Genomic DNA, 16,304 nt, shown 5'->3' with positions numbered 1-16,304 from the left:
TGCACCAGCTCTTGGAAAGAGCACCCCCCTACCCAAGGTCGACACCTTCACCGTATCCCCATAACCCAATAACCCCACCCAACACTAAGGGCAATTTTGGACACTAAGGGCAATTTATCATGGCCAATCCACCTAACCTGCACATCTTTGGACTGTGAGAGGAAACCGGAGCACCCAGAGGAAACACACGCACACACGGGGCGGATGTGCAGACTCTGCACAGACAGTGACCCAAGCCGGAATCAAACCTGGGACCCTGGAGCTGTGAAGCAATTGTGCTTTCCACAATGCTACCGTGCTGCCCCGATGATGGCCAGGAATATGCAGGGACATGAAAGGGGCCTGAGGGGGTGCAGGAGATATGAAGGGACACGGAAGAAGCATGGTGGGGAGGTGGCCAGTGAGGAATGGAGGCGGGGGGGAGGTTGATGATGAGGGTAGGGGCTTGACAGTCTTGATAATAACTGGGTCTATGTCCCAGAAAATGGAAGCGGGCCGACTAGCCTGCAGGCCTTCCATCTATCTGTCTCCATTTCAGCCTTGAGCCTGCCCCCGGAGCCAAGAGGGCCTGACTACATCCCGTTCCACTATCCTGGAATGAAAACATCGTGAGAAGGGATTCCTTCATGGAGATGTTTTAGAGTCAGGAACTTTCTTGACTCTCACTTCCAGTCTCCTTCATGAAAGCCCGACCCAAGTTTCTGTTCATCGTAACATTTACAGCTGTGGTTAGAATTATGATCGTCTAAATTTACTCTTTACTACTCTGATTTCTTATATTAGAGTTTTAAAACATGCAGACATACGCATCAATTTCTAAAGATTCATTTGATTTTTTTCAATTTAGGAAATAAGTTGCAGTGGGCCAAGGGGGGCAGTTTATAAGTACGGGCAGAAGGCATCAAGGATGCTGCCCCATCAGTTGAGGAAGCAGGCAGCGGCAATGGAGATCGGTAGGGTGATGTATGATGAGGGTAAGGTGTGTGATGATATGTGAACTATCATCTGTGTATATAATATAATAACCAAATTGTATATAAACATTAGTGCCTGCATGCATAGATTACAATTCTAGCCTCCAACCACAGCTGGCGAATCAACAGGAGAACGTTACTGGAACACAGACGCATGTGAAGCAGAACATGGAGAACAGGCGCAGAGACCCGTCTCATACCGAGTCGCTCCTAGTCAATAGTCATTAATACGACTTAATCATAGTTATTTGTATTTAGCCATAGAATCCAACTGCAATCATATTTGACATTATAGAAACCCTTTATTATTTTAATTAGTTAAAAAACAGTTCTGTTCATTTACAAAGCCATATGTTCTCTGATCACTTTAACAACAAAGACATCGCCATCCGTGCTTACAGAAAACATTACCATGGTATCACGGAGTGAGTGTCAAACGAGTGTAGTTAGGAAAAACTAGATACAATAAAAAAAATCGACAAGGACATCGGAAGCTCGACAGGAAACAGGTCGGCTGCGAAACTCGAGACAACCAGGTGAAGCGAGATGGAGGCACTCAGGATTCCCGGCCCACTCTGCACGACTGGTCATGTACATGCCAAATGGAATGCTTTAAGCAGCAACTTACTTTTTATCTGGAGACCCAGGGTCTCTAGGAGGCTTCGGATCAGAGGAAAATAGCCCTACTGATGACTGTAGCTGGTCCCCAGCAATTAACTTATATAACACGCTACAGTTTGCCTTGGAGGATGACAGGAAAAGCTACGATAAGATAATTGAACGCTTTTGGGCTTTTTTATTTTGTATTTGGGATGTAGGGGTGAGGTTTGGGTTTGTATGTTGAAGGGGATGTTGGTCGGGGGATTGCTATTGTACTTGTTATTGTTGGTTGTATATTTGATGAAAAAATGGAAAATAAGGAGAATAAAAATATTTTTAAAAGATAGAAGCAAGAGAGTGAAACAATACACAACTTTCATGTCGGAAATCGACAAGCAAAAGAGAATTTTCAAAGGAAAACCAGCAAACAGTTTCGAAAGAAAACTTGCAAGAGCTTTTAAAGAAAACCAGAAAGGGGTTTCAAAAGGAAACCAGTGGGAGGTTTCAAAGGAAAACCAGCAGACGCTTTCAAACAAACCCAGAGAAGCCTGACAGTGATTTTGTTGGGAGAACGTTGGAAGCAAGGCAGAAACGTCATAACCGCTGATTCCTGCCCACAGTAGCACTGTCCATCGTCCACCTGGGTGATCTCTGCATGTAAACTAGCCATTCCACCACATGGTCCCATTGGATCCCTGGGATGGGAGGGACGATCAGGAGGCAGGAGGGGAGCCCGGGCCTCTCAGGGTCCGCCCATCCCCCCCACACATCTCCCCCAGCCAGACCTGACCAACCACCCCTCACACCCATCAGACAGAGCACTGAGGCAGTTGTAAAGGTGGCAACAGGTGTTTAATGTGAGAGAATATATACAGATTTGTACCATAGCCCCTATAAGTAAACTGTGCCCTGCACCTATGCCAACTTAAATGGTGTCTAACTTCCTGACCTTATGGGCCCTAATGCTACATCTAGGTGGTTCCCCAGATGGTACAGCAGGAATGGAGACGGCCTGATGTGATTCCTGCCTGCGACCTGGGTCCCCGTTGGCGGGCGTCTTCTGGGGTGACCGGGCATGGATAGGCCCAGCTGTTGCTCGGGTGTCCCGGGTGGCATGGTGCCATCCCGTTCTGCCTGCTTCACTGCTCACCAGATGCGGCAGGGACAGGAGGGGGAGAGGGTGGAAGAGTCCGAGGTGCTGCAGCGTTCCGGTGCCTCCCCATTGGGCGTCACCGGCAAGGCCCCATCACCTCCTCCCAGGAGTGCCCGATGGCCCCCAGGCTACTCCATGGGACGGGGGTGCAAGGGGAGCTATCTCCCGAAGTTGCCCTGTCACCTAGAGCTGCCAGTCCTCGAGGCTCGCTCTGATTTCGACCAGGGTCTGCATGCTGGTGGCCATGTAGCATAGGGAGTGGTCCATCTCTGTCTGGGACAGCGCTACATCACCCATTGGCTGTGCCACCACCTTCTGGGGCTGTGTCACATCAGCCAGTGACTGCGCCATCTTCCTCTGGGACTGGGCTACCTCTCACTGTGTCTGTGCCACATTGACTGGCGCCTGGGCAATGATACCAACGTTCCCAGCCATGGCCTGCTGTGACTGGGCCACGCTCAAGAGCGCTACAATTTCCAGGTGGCTCAGGGACATGGTCACTTGTGAGGCGACAACCCTGTCCTGGGCCTCGGCCAGCGCCTGCACAGAACGCCCCAGGCCTTGGCCTTGTTGATCCATAGCCAAAATCATCACCCCCAATGCCTCCACCACGAATGCCACCCTTGCGGTGTTGGCCTGGGTGGCACACATGGTCTGCACCACCTCCTGCTCCTGCAAGCAGTTGGACTCCTCCAACTGAACCTGCAGGTACTGGATGCTCGACGACAGCCCCTCATGTAGTCCCTGGCTCTGCGACTGCATCTCCACTATGATGGGACTGTTTGTTCCAGAAGCTCAAGACCCACCTTGACGATAGCGAGTCCCTGGGGTCAGCTCGCCCTCCAACCATCCACCTCCTCGGGTGCTCCTACCTCTACCTGATGTACCGGAGCAGCTGTGTGGTGCTCAACAGGTAGTGTCCCAGGAGCCTCTTCACTAACATGCCCAACCTGAAGTGAGTGTCTCTGGGATGGTGGTGGGTGTTGGAGATAGCTGTCATGGGAAATCTGTGTCATTCTCCGACCCGAGCTCTAGGATCCCCGGAGTTTTGGGTGAAGGACTGGTGTCCAAGCTGCTCTCAGCATCACTGCCCGGCTCACAGGGGGGCCCCGGCTGTTGGCACTCGCTGGGGGCGGGGACGCCAGATGGACCCGCCCCTACACCAGCAGGTCCTGCAAGACACAAGACAGAATGTATGATTAGACCACAGGCCAGCGGGGGTTGGCGTGTGGGTGGGGTTGTCGGGGGTGGGCGTGGGGGTGTGGGGTGACGGGTGGTGGTGTTGGCATGAGGCTGATATGGGGGTGAGGGTGCTACGGGGGTCAGGGAGGTCAGCGCTGGCACACGTGTCACAGGGAACTGCAACTAAGCAGGGCCTCACTTCCTCACCCGCTGCCGAGCTCCACCTCAGAGACGACCCGTTCCTCCGGACCGCCAACCAAGTCCAGGGCCCTCTGCTTGGCCACAGTGAGGGGCCGCAGGTCCGGCAGACCACCTCTCGTCTTCTCCCATTCCCGGCAGTTGTGCCGGGCCTTCACCGGGACTGGGGGGAGGAACAGAAAAACAACAGTCCGACGCATGCAGCCAGGGGGTGGGTAGCTGGTGCCCTCAGTCTCCAGGACACCCGGCCGGGGCACCTGGTATGGGTACCAGCATGTGAGGCGGATGGGGGTTCAGCCATTCTCTTAGTGGGGTGACGTAGGGTTCTGGGTTTGTGGGTTGCAGGTTACTGCCAAAGCACAGTGCTGCCTATTCACCCTGGCTGCCCTGAGGAGATTGTGCAGTTTTGTCCGGCACTGCTGGCCTCCGGACTGCTGGCCCCCATGGCGCTCTCAGCCTCTGTCACCTGCGCCCAGGCACAGTGAAGGGAGGCAGCTGGCAGCCTCCTTCCTGGGCATACAAGGTCATCTAATGCTCCTCCACCGCGTCCAAGAGGGTATCCAGCTCGGCATCAGTAAACTTCGGGGCTGCTCTCCTCGATGCCATCTTGTTGGTTTGGATGTGTGTGTGGGGAGTAAAGACTGTATATGCGGCTGCAGCTTGTCAGCCTTTGAGTGTGAATCGCGAAACCGGCAAATCCTGCACTGTTTCTCATCAGAATCGATTGTGTTCCATGTGGCATCGGTTCGAGCCCCTTAGCAGTCAAAGAATCGGTCCAGGTGTGGCGCCGGTTTTTCTATGGTGGAAGTCCATGAATTCTGCATTGGCCAACCAGAGAAACCCCAGTCAGGCTGAAATTCCAGGTTGGATATCCGACCTCCAGCAGCTCCAACACCTCCAAGACCCCAAAGACTGCCACCATTGTGTCCAGCTTCACCTCGGCCCCCACCATCCACGATAAGGTCCCAAATACTGCCTCCCAGAAGCTCTCCCAACATGCCACAACCCCAAACCATGTGAACATGATTCGCCGGCCCCTGTCCACACTTTTCACGCCCATTGGTTACCCCCAGGAAGAACTCACTCATCTGAACCCGCTTCAGGTTTACCCTGTGCACCACTTCAAACTGAATCAAGCTCATTCTCGCACTGGAGGAAGTTGAGTCCACTCGCCACATCGCCTTACACCAGAGCCCCCATCCTATCTCTCTCCCCAAACCCCCCCCCTCATTTCAACTTAACTCTTTCCAGCAGCGCCTCACCCTGTTCTCCCAGCCACTCGTATATGTCTCGGATCCTGCCCTCCCCCACCTCACCTGGGAGCAGCAATTTCTGTAGCAGTGTATACTCCGGTAGGTGGGACGTCAGTAGCTCCTTCCGCACAAACCCCCGCACTTGTCAGTACCTAAACTCGCTCCCCCGCGGTAATTTAAACCTCTCCCGCAGCTCATCCAATTCAGCGAATTTCCCCTCCAACAACATATCCCTGAACCGCTCCAACCCCTCCTCCCTCCACGCCCATACATCTATCCATCCGCCCCGGCTTAAACCTGTGGTTCCAATAGAGTGGTGTCAGCACCGACATGTGGCTGAGTTTACAGTGCCTCCTCAACTGATTCCAGAACTTAATAGTTGACTCCACCTCTGGACTCCCCATATACAGGAGCGAGCGGCAACGGGGCTGTCACCAGAGCCCTCCAACTGGAGCCCTTACAGGCCTCCTCCTCCAACCTGATCCACTTTGCCCCTCCCCACCAGTGCCTCACCTTCTCCACATTTGCTGCCCAGTAGTAGTGCATCAGGTTCGAGCGCCAACCCCCCCTCCCTACCTCTCTCATTGTAGTAGGGCACTCCTTACCCCCGGCACCTACGCTGCCCACACAAAATCCGAGAACAGTGCCTCCACCTTCCAGAAAAAGACTGTAGAAGGAAAAATCGTGAAAGACAAACAGGAGCCTAGACAGCACATTCATCTTTACTACCTGCACCCTCCCTGCCAACGTCAAATGCAACATATCCCACCTTTCAAAGTCCCCTTTAACCTCTTCCATTAACCCTGCCAAGTTTCATCTATGCATTGTGACCCACTCATGGGTTACCTGAAATCCTTCTGAAAATGCAAATACACCACGCGCTGGATTCTCCACTGTCGGGACTCTGCATTCCGACAGCAGCGCACCCACGCCCGGGGATTTCCCAACGGCATGGGGCTCCCCACAATGGGAAACCCCATTGGTTGGCTAGTGGGACAGAGAATCCCGCTGCCGGTGGGAGTGCGCTGCACCAAAAAACTGGTGCGGCGGGACAGAGAATCCCACCCTATATCCACTGGTTCTCCTTTATCTGCACACAAGTAACATCCTCAAAAAACAGCAGCGTTTACAAATTTAAATTGAGAACATTCTGACATTAAACTGTTATTCACAGAAATCTAACAACCATGATTTGGTCAGAAAAATGTAAATGAAAGCAAAAATGGTTACTTATGTCAGCTACTTTCTCTTCCATTTTGTTTCTGTTTCTGAGGTACATTGGCCACACGTGTCCATCAAAGTTTCCAGGTGGATCAGGTGGGTCATAGACTCTTGAACTAAAATAAAGAGATTCTGTTCAGTTTTAGATCATTTGATGATAATGATGTATTTAAAGCATTTTTAATCAGACCTTACCATCGTCTTCTCTTGCATTCTTCATACGGAATGGAGAGATAGTAGCGTTGATTAAAAACATCATTTAACGGCCTAAAAACATATATGTGTGTGTAAAGCACTACATACAGCATTATAAATCCAGTCATACGTATCAACACCGTCAAATCTGAGTGGATACAGGATCCACAAATTGTTAGGACTGGTAAAAACCTCTTCAAGCACCTTGTTCGGAGTTAATTTAAATGGGAACTGGTGCATTCATTTATTTCTGTGCTTCAGCAGTTGGTAAAGGTGAAGCAAGCTGAAGGGGCACAATGGTTAGCACTGCTGCCTACAGCGCTGAGGACCCGGGTTCGATCCCGGCCCCGGGTCACTGTCTGTGTGGAGTTTGCATATTCTTCCCATGTCTGCATAGGTTTCACCCCCATAACCCAAAGACTCGATGGGCCGAATGGCCTCCTTCTGCACTGTAAATTCTATGATAATCTATGATGTGCAGGGTAGGTGGATTGGCCAGGCTAAATTGCCCCGTAATTGGGAAAAATAAAATAATTGGGTACTCTAAATTTGTAAAAAGAAAATTGAAGCAAACTGAACACACTGCTGTGGCACAAACAATTGGTGCTCCCATGTTCCAAGCAGAGTTGTTACCTTGATATTGACCAATCCAATAATTTCTTTACAACCCAGTTAATTTTTAGTTTCTGTATAACAATTTAATAAAACTATAAATTAATTAGCATATTACATTAACTGATTATTTTTCAAAGACACAGCAAACTTACTTATAGTTGTAAAGGAGGAAACCTTCTACTAGTAGAATATTGGGGCCTTTCTTCTCTGATAAAATTGGAGCTTTTTGCTCAACGTGCATAGCAGTCGTGTTCTCCATCCAGGCATAAACTGTATTCATCATGGCTTCCATGTCCAGAGCTGTGATAACTAAATGTTAATAAAATAATTACTGGCAGATGAGAAACTAACTCTTTAAAAATGTAACCAAACACAAATGTCTGCACACACATGTAAATGATTTTTTTCCTTTTAATACATATAGCAGAGTTCTATTCATTTCCCTATGGAGATTCACTGGTTTTGAGTTCCAACCATTTGTTTTGGTGCATAAATAAAGTCAAGAGTCTGAAAGGAGAGCCACATCCTGGTGGAACATTTCAATTCCATGAGAGGGCACAGGAGAAATCAAAAGGGTTTGGAGAGACTGAGGAAGGGAAGATACTGAAAGCATTTTTCTCATGATTAGTTCAAAAATATATCACAGATATAAGTAGTGGTAAAGAAAATACATTTTCCTACATTAAGACAATTCCTTTTGCATGTTCCACCATCTAATGCAGTATATGTTGATATTTGTTATATGTTTCTGTAGGTTCTTGTAAGTTTGAATCATGCAGATCCCAGGTCAGTTTCAATCAGGTCATATCTAGTCTAACAAGTCTGTTCTTTGAATTAAGAATTTGTGACCACTGCATTATTGTATCAAGAAACCTTTCCCAATGGTGTGACAAATCTTACCATCATACTGCTGAAACCCATCTTCTCCGACCTCTACCTCATTGACAGGCTGGATAAAACATAAAAACTTAATTTGTTGTAAATTTACTCCAAAAATACAGTTCCTCATTCATAGTTTAAGAACTGAACCTCAACTTTGGTTAGATATGTTTATATCGTTCGAGGTATGGAAAGTTTATGGATGGTAGTGTGCTGATACCATGCTTTCAAATGTTCTGCTCACCGAGAGCAAGTTAATAGTAAAGGAAGCTGAGGGGCAATTTTGCACCAAAACAAAGTTGTGAAAGATTGAAGAATGCATGATGAGTTGAAGCCACAGTGGCACTTGGACACTTCATTAGGCAACTTGCTCTCAAAAAAGGTCTTTCGGAGAGCAAAAGGTATTAACAAAAAAACATACTAATCTGAATTTAGAAAGGACCAGGTTAAACTTAATCAAGTGTGAGGGTATGTTTTTTTGTTTATGCTAGGAATTTACAAAATATTAAGGATGCATGCAGGATAGCTCATTTATAGATGACCCCGAGAGCGTGAGATTTGAATAGATACAGTGACCTCAATAATCCACAGGACATGAGGCAACTGTTAAAGCTGGCATTGTGTCAGCCACACTAGAGTTTGCAGGATCAGTGCGACAGCACCTGACTTGCATCCAAAACTACAATGGGTTCCAAGTAAAGCCATAACTACCAACGCAGAGCATCCATGCATCTGGCTCCACTCCAAAACCCTTTATCTCATCAGGGACAGGCAGAGAGTTCTGAAGGGGGGCAGTGGAACACCAAGAATTTTCAGACTTTTGGATGTTTATAACTGTGGAAGGATTGAATCTGCCTTCGTATGGCTGAGGAAACTAAAACTTAAACGGATAATTTAATTATATCAAGAGAAACCATGTGGGATAAATTAAGGGGGCTCAAACAGAACAATCATCAAGGACAGATTTAATTTACCCGAAAGTTCTCAAGAAATAGTGGAGGTGATTTGCGATGTCACAAAGAAAATTACAGCACAGGAACAGGCCCTTCGGCCCGCCCAGCCTGCGCCGATCCAGATCCTTTATCGAAACCTGTTGCCTATTTTCCAAGGATCTACTTCCCTCTGTTCCCGTCCGTTCATATATCTGTCCAGATGCATCTTAAAGATGCTATCGTGCCCGCCTCTACCACCCCCGCTGGCAAAGCGTTCCAGGCACCCACCACCCTCTGCGTAAAAAAACTTTCCACGCACATCTCCCTTAAACTTTCCCCCTCTCACCTTGAAATCGTGACCCCTTGTAATTGACACCCCCACTCTTGGGAAAAGCTTGTTGCTATCCACCCTGTCCATACCTCTCATCATTTTGTAGACCTCAATCAGGTCCCCCCTCAACCTCCGTCTTTCCAACGAAAACAATCCTAATCTACTCAACCTTTCTTCATAGCTAGCACCCTCCATACTAGGCAACATCCTGGTGAACCTCCTCTGCACCCTCTCTAAAGCATCCATATCCTTCTGGTAATGTGGCGACCAGAACTGCACGCAGTATTCCAAATGTGGCCTAACCAAAGTCCTATATAACAGTAACATGACCTGCCGACTCTTGTACTCAATACCCCGTCCGATGAAGGCAAGCATGCTGGATGCCTTCTTGACCACTCTATCGACCTGAGTTGCCACCTTCAGGGTACAATGGACCTGAACTCCCAGATCTCCCTGTACATCAATTTTCCCCAGGACTCTTCCATTGATCATATAGTCCGCTCTTGAATTAGATCTTCCAAAATGCATCACCTCGCATTTGCCTGGATTGAACTCCATCTGCCATTTCTCTGCCCAACTCTCCAATCTATCTATATTTTGCTGTATTCTCTGACAGTCCTCCTCGCTATCTGCAACTCCACCAATCTTAGTATCATCTGCAAACTTGCTAATCAGACCACTTATACCTTCGTCCAGGTCATTTATGTATATCACAAAGAACAGTGGTCCGAGCACGGATCCCTGTGGAACACCACTAGTCACCTTTCTCCATTTTGAGACACTCCCTTCCACCACTACTCTCTGTCTCCTGTTGCCCAGCCAGTTCTTTATCCATCTAGCTACGACACCCTGAACTCCATACGACTTCACTTTTTCCATCAACCTGCCATGGGAAACTTTATCAAACGCCTTACTGAAGTCCATGTATATGACATCTACAGCCCTTCCCTCATCAATTAACTTTGTCACTTCCTCAAAGAATTCTATTAAGTTTGTAAGACATGACCTTCCCTGCACAAAACCATGCTGCCTATCACTGATAAGTCTATTTTCTTCCAAATGTGAATAGATCCTATCCCTCAGTATCTTCTCCAACAGTTTGCCTACCACTGACATCAAGCTCACAGGTCTCTAGTTCCCTGGATTATCCCTGCTACCCTTCTCCAGTCCTCCGGGACCTCACCCGTGCTCAAGGATGCTGCAAAGATATCTGTTAAAGACCCAGCTATTTCGTCCTTCGCTTCCCTCAGTAACCTGGGATAGATCCCATCCGGTCCTGGAGACTTGTCCACCTTAATGACTTTTAGAATACCCAAAACTTCCCCCTTCCTTATGCCGACTTGACCTAGAGTATTTACACATCCATCCCTAGCCTCAACATCCGTCATGTCCCTCTCCTTGGTGAATACCGATGCAAAGTACTCATTAAGAATCTCACCCATTTCCTCTGACTCCACGCATAAATTCCCTCTTTTGTCTTTGACTGGGCCAATCGTTTCTCTAGTTACCCTCTTGCTCCTTATATAAGAATAAAAGGCTTTGGGATTTTCCTTAACCCTGTTAGCCAAAGATATTTCATGACCCCTTTTAGCCCTCTTTATTGCGCGTTTGAGATTTGTCCTACTTTCCGATATTCGTCCAAAGCTTCATCAGTTTTAAGTTGCCTCGATCTTACGTATGCTTCCTTTTTCATCTTAGCTAGTCTCACAATTCCACCCGTCATCCATGGTTCCCTAATCTTGCCATTTCAATCCCTCATTTTCACAGGGACATGTCTGTCCTGCACTCTAATCAACCTTTCCTTAAAAGACTCCCACATTTCAAATGTGGATTTACCATTAGCAGCTGCTCCCAATCCACATTCCCTAGCTCCTGCCAAATTTTGTTATACTTGGCCTTTCCCCAATTTAGCACTCTTCCTTTAGGACCACTCTCGTCTTTGTTCATGAGTATTCTAAAAGTTACGGAATTGTGATCGCTATTCCCAAAGTAATCACCGACTGAAACTTCAACCACCTGGCTGGGATCATTCCCCAATACCAGGTCCAGTATGGCCCCTTCCCGAGTTGGACTATTTACATACTGCTCTAAAAAACTCTCCTGGATGCTCCTTACAAATTCTGCTCCATCTACGCCTCCAACACTACATGAGTCTCATTCAATGTTGAGGAAGTTAAAATCTCCCATCACAACCACCCTATTGCTCCTACATTTTTCTCTAATCTGTCTACATATTTATACCTCTACTTCACGCTCGCTTTTGGAAGGCCTGTAGTAAAGTCCCAACAATGTTACTGCACTCTTCCTATTTCTTAGCTCTACCCATATTGCCTCAGTGCACAAATCCTCCATAGTGCCCTCCTTAATCACAGCTGTGATATCATCTCTGACCAGTAATGCAACTCCTCCACCCCTTTTACCTCCCCCTCTATCCCTCCTGAAGCATCTATACCCTGGGATATTTAGCTGCCAGTCTTGCCCTTCCCTCAACCAAGTCTCAGTAATAACAATGACATCATATTCCCAGGTACTAATCCAAGCCCTAAGTTCATCTGCCTTACCTGCTACACTTCTTGCATTAAAATAAATGCACCTGTCCCTTTGCGTTCATCATCTCTTCCCTGTCTACTCTTCCCCTTAGTCACATTGAGTTTATTATCCAGTACCTTACTGGCTTTAGTTGCTGCCTCTTTACTGACCTCTAACCTTCTAATCTGATTCCCATCCCCTGCCACTTTAGTCACAGTCAATACATATGGAGATAGACTTCATACCTTGGGCTTGGATTCAGTGGAAAGGCTTGGAACTCATTCAGATATTCAAGGGTATTAATTACATAAGTGGATAGATATGGTGAGGATCTGAGACCAGGTAAAATTAGGGACTGTCCAGTTAAATTGAGAAAGTAGGGAGTAAGTTTGGAAGTTTGGAATAAGTATCCTCTCGGAGGATAATCAAGTTGTGAAGGTGCAGTTCACAATAGTCTGATTCTACTTCTGTATGCCTTGGGATGCTTTCTCATTAAAGTTGCAATATAAATAGATAGTAGTATTGTTAAAGAATTGCTCTGTTCCAGCTTTTGAAAGCCTTTAGAAATACATTTAGAACAGATGGCAGAAGGACCAGAGGGAGGAATGATTTTGGATAACAACCATTTTGTTTGGGGTTTGGCTGATTACAATAGAAGTTTAGAGAGTTTTTTTGTTGGTTTGGTCACTGTTTCTTTATCTCTTTTACTCCTGCTGGAGCGAAGCAAAGAGTGTGGACATGGAAGTAAGCCTATTTAAGATTAGGAAAAATGCATACAGGCCCAGTGGCCTCTTCTAATCTCGTGTACGTAACATAACACAACACAGTAATATCAGACAAAGCCTAAATTGGTTTCAAATAATCTACAGCATTTTATGGCTTACCTTGAAAAATGTATCTTGACATAGTAAAATGCTGTTTGGAAGAGCTTTCTTAAGTTTGCATGCAAGTGTCGTTTTTCCACCATTTGTGACACTGAATTAAAAAGAGACATCATCAATTTTATATTTATTTGCATAAAATGATGTACTGCAATAAGATCAGGCCAAGCAGAGTGTATCAGTGCTTTACAGTACCAGATTCCATCAAAATAGCTAAAAGCAAATTACTGTGGATGCTGGAATCTGAAACAAAAGAGAAAACGCTGGAAAATCTCAGCAAGTCTGGCAGCATCTTTGATAAAGAGTCATCGGACTCAAAACATAGCTCTTTTCTCTCCCTACAGATGCTGCCAGACTTGCTGAGTTTTTCCAGCATTTTCTCTTTCATTTTTCCAATTAAGGGCATTTTCTTTAGCGTGCCCAATCAACCTATCCTGCACATCTTTGAATTGTGGGGGCAAAACCCACGCAAACACAGGCAGAATGTGCAAACTCCACACAGACAGTGACCCAGAGCCGGGATCGAACTTGGGACCTCAGTGCCGTGAGGCAGCAGTGCTAAGCACTGTGCCACCATGCTGCCCTTTATTTGGCCAGTTATTATCTGTAAAGCTGCACTGGAATTGTTGTGTCATGCTATAAAAATAAGATTGTGGCCCCAAAATTACCCAACCAAATGCTCAGGTGGGAGCTACAAAATAAATGGCAGAACCATCAGGAGCATAGAGACACAGAGAGATCTGTGAGTGCAGGTGCTCAGTTCCTTAAAAGTGGCAGCATAGGTGGAAATGGTGGTAAAGAAAGCATGTTTGCCGTCATCGGACGGTGTATCGAGTATAAAAGCTCCCAAATGTTGTAACAGTTTTTTAAAATTTAGAGTACCCAATTATTTATTTTCCAATTAAGGGGCAATTTAGTGTGGCCAATCCACCTAACCTGCACATCTTTGGGTTGTGGGGGTGAAACCCAAGCAGACAAGGGGTGACGTGCAAACTCCACATGGACAGTGACCCAGGGCCTGGACTCGAACCCGGGTCCTCAGCGCCGTAGGCAGCAGTGCTAACCACTGTGCCACATGCTGCCCTGTTAGTTATACAGAACGTTGATTAGGACACAGTTGGAATTCTGGTCACCACACTACCAGAAGGACATGGAGGCTTTGAAGAGAGTACTATTTACCAGGATGCTGCCTGGTATGGAGTGTATTAGCTATGAGGAGACATTGAATCAACTGGGATTGTTCTCCCTCGAGAGACGGAGGCTGAGGGCGACCTGATAGAAGTTTATAAAATTAGGAGGGTATAGATAGGGTGAACAGTTGGAGGCTTTTTCCCAGGGCGGAAATGACAATTACAAAGGGGCACAAGTTCAAGGTGAGGGAGGATAGGTTCAGTGGAGATGTACAGGGAAAGGTTTTTACACAGAGGGTGGCGATGGCCTGAAATGCACTGCCAAGTGAGGTGGTTGAGGCAAATACGTGAGCGACTTTTAAGACTTATCTGACAGGCACATGAACAGATGGGGTATAGAAGGATATAGGCAGTTGGTCTAGATAGGACACGTGATCGATGCAGGCTTGGAGGGTCTGTTCCTGTGCTGTACTATTCTTTGTTGTTCTGGTGCCTAAAAGTTAAAGATGATCTTGTGATTTGCTCTTTCTTCGCTAAAACTTTGTATTCTGGAATTTACATTAGAAAATGTTCACATTTTGCTTAACTCACCATGATAGATTAACAGTTTTTTTTGTATGATCATTCATGGAACACGGATGTCACAGACAAGGCTGAGGTTTACTGTCCATTCCTAATTTTCCGTAACTGAGTGGCTTGCTAGGACATTTCAGAGGGCAGTTCAGAATCAACCACATAACTGTAGATCTAAAGCCAGCTAAAAGCCAGGTTAGGTAAGGACAGCAGGTTTCCTTCCCAAAAATATATTAGTGAATCAGTTGGGTTTTTACAACAAACCAGTAGTTATATGGTCACCTTTACTAATATAATTTTTAAAAATCCAAATGTAATAAAGGAATTTAAATTCTTAATTTTCTATGTTTGGATTTAAACTCATGTGTCATGAGTCCAGAATTTGGAATTATGAATCCAATAGCATATACTATGCTATATATATTTTTAAAAATCTAAGTACTTCATATTTTATTCTCCCTGATTCGTCAAGGCTGTCCCGTTCTACAAAAACACAAAAAATCCTCTTATTTTGAACAATATCAACAGCCTAAAGTTTCTTTTTTTTGGTTTAAGCCTTGAAAATTTACAAGTTAAACTGCTTCATGTTTTTCTTTGTCCATGTCTCAAGCTGTCAGGAGCAAGATGAAAACTACACTCCCACATTATCTTACATTTTTAAAAAAATATTTTTGATTGGGTTTTTCGTATAGCAGGACATCATTTTCAATAGCAGATGACGATATCCAGCATTCAATTCCAAGTGAAATTTCAAATTCAAACCCTAGGTTTTAATCAGTGGTTTGAGCTTATCTAGGGGAAACTCCACGCAGGGCTTTCCAACAGAATTAGCAATCTCACTGATAGCTTCAATAATTTTATTTTTAAAAAGAAGCATGCATTATTTACGTGCTTGTGATTATTGTTACTGTTTACTACATAGAGTTTGCTATGAACAGTAACCAGAGTGAAGAAGGAAGGTAGGGTTGCTCAATGGCACAGTGGATAGCACTGCTGCCTCACAGCGTCAGGGACTGCAGTTCAATTCCAGCCTTGGGTGCCTGACTGTGGAGTTTGCACTTTCGCCTCATGTCTGCTTGGATTTCCTACCACAGTCCAAAGATGTGCAGGTTAGGTGGATAGGCCATGCTGAATTGCCCCTTAGTGTCCAGGGATGTATGGGTTAGGTAGAGTTAATGGGATAGGATGGTGGAGTGGGCCGAAGTAGGGCAGTCTTTCAGAGGGTGGGTGCAAACTTGATGGGCTGAATGACCTCATTCTGCACTGTAGGGATTCTATGATAGTAGCCAAAAACAGTCCGTACAAGTTGTGCCAGCAGACTTAGTTCTTTGAGGTATATTTTATAATTTTAGTTGGTGGTTTTGTGATGTTTGATTTTGGTGTTTAGAGATTTTTTTCCATTCTCAAATACATTTTAATTGCTTTTCCTTTAGTCAAGGAGATATTTGTGACAATGAACTTGACTAATTTTATACCCCATTCCAAGAACTTGAACACAATTTAGGCCGTCACATTAGTGCAGTACTGAAGGAACACTGTACTGCTTGAGGTGCCATGTTTCAGATGGGACATTAAATGAGTTGGCATACTGAACATGAACTATCATATAGTATTCTTTGAACAAGAACAAGAGAATTATTCTGGTATCCTGTTAACAT

At 45.9% G+C, this 16,304-nt stretch overlaps 1 protein-coding gene across 10 annotated transcripts in view; it reads right to left on the bottom strand.

The window, feature by feature from the left end:
• Nucleotides 1-16,304, bottom strand: part of LOC119970394 (nicotinamide riboside kinase 1-like) — a 55,280-nt gene that overhangs the window by 4,881 nt on the left and 34,095 nt on the right. For 9 of the 10 annotated variants that reach the window (XM_038804939.1, XM_038804943.1, XM_038804938.1 and 6 more), the window contains 5 exons: nt 12,947-13,037; nt 8,292-8,340; nt 7,544-7,700; nt 6,777-6,848; nt 6,591-6,697 (listed from right to left, as the gene is read on the bottom strand). In XM_038804939.1, the coding sequence (XP_038660867.1) occupies nt 6,591-6,697; nt 6,777-6,848; nt 7,544-7,700; nt 8,292-8,340; nt 12,947-13,037 (476 nt within the window). The remainder of the gene's footprint in view (nt 1-6,590; nt 6,698-6,776; nt 6,849-7,543; nt 7,701-8,291; nt 8,341-12,946; nt 13,038-16,304) is intronic. The other variant, XM_038804946.1, reaches the window with a different exon arrangement.

Source organism: Scyliorhinus canicula, chromosome 8 (genome assembly GCF_902713615.1).
Source record: "Scyliorhinus canicula chromosome 8, sScyCan1.1, whole genome shotgun sequence".
In the NCBI taxonomy this organism is placed as follows: Eukaryota; Metazoa; Chordata; class Chondrichthyes; order Carcharhiniformes; family Scyliorhinidae; genus Scyliorhinus; species Scyliorhinus canicula.
This window is presented reverse-complemented; position numbering and strand designations above follow the sequence as displayed.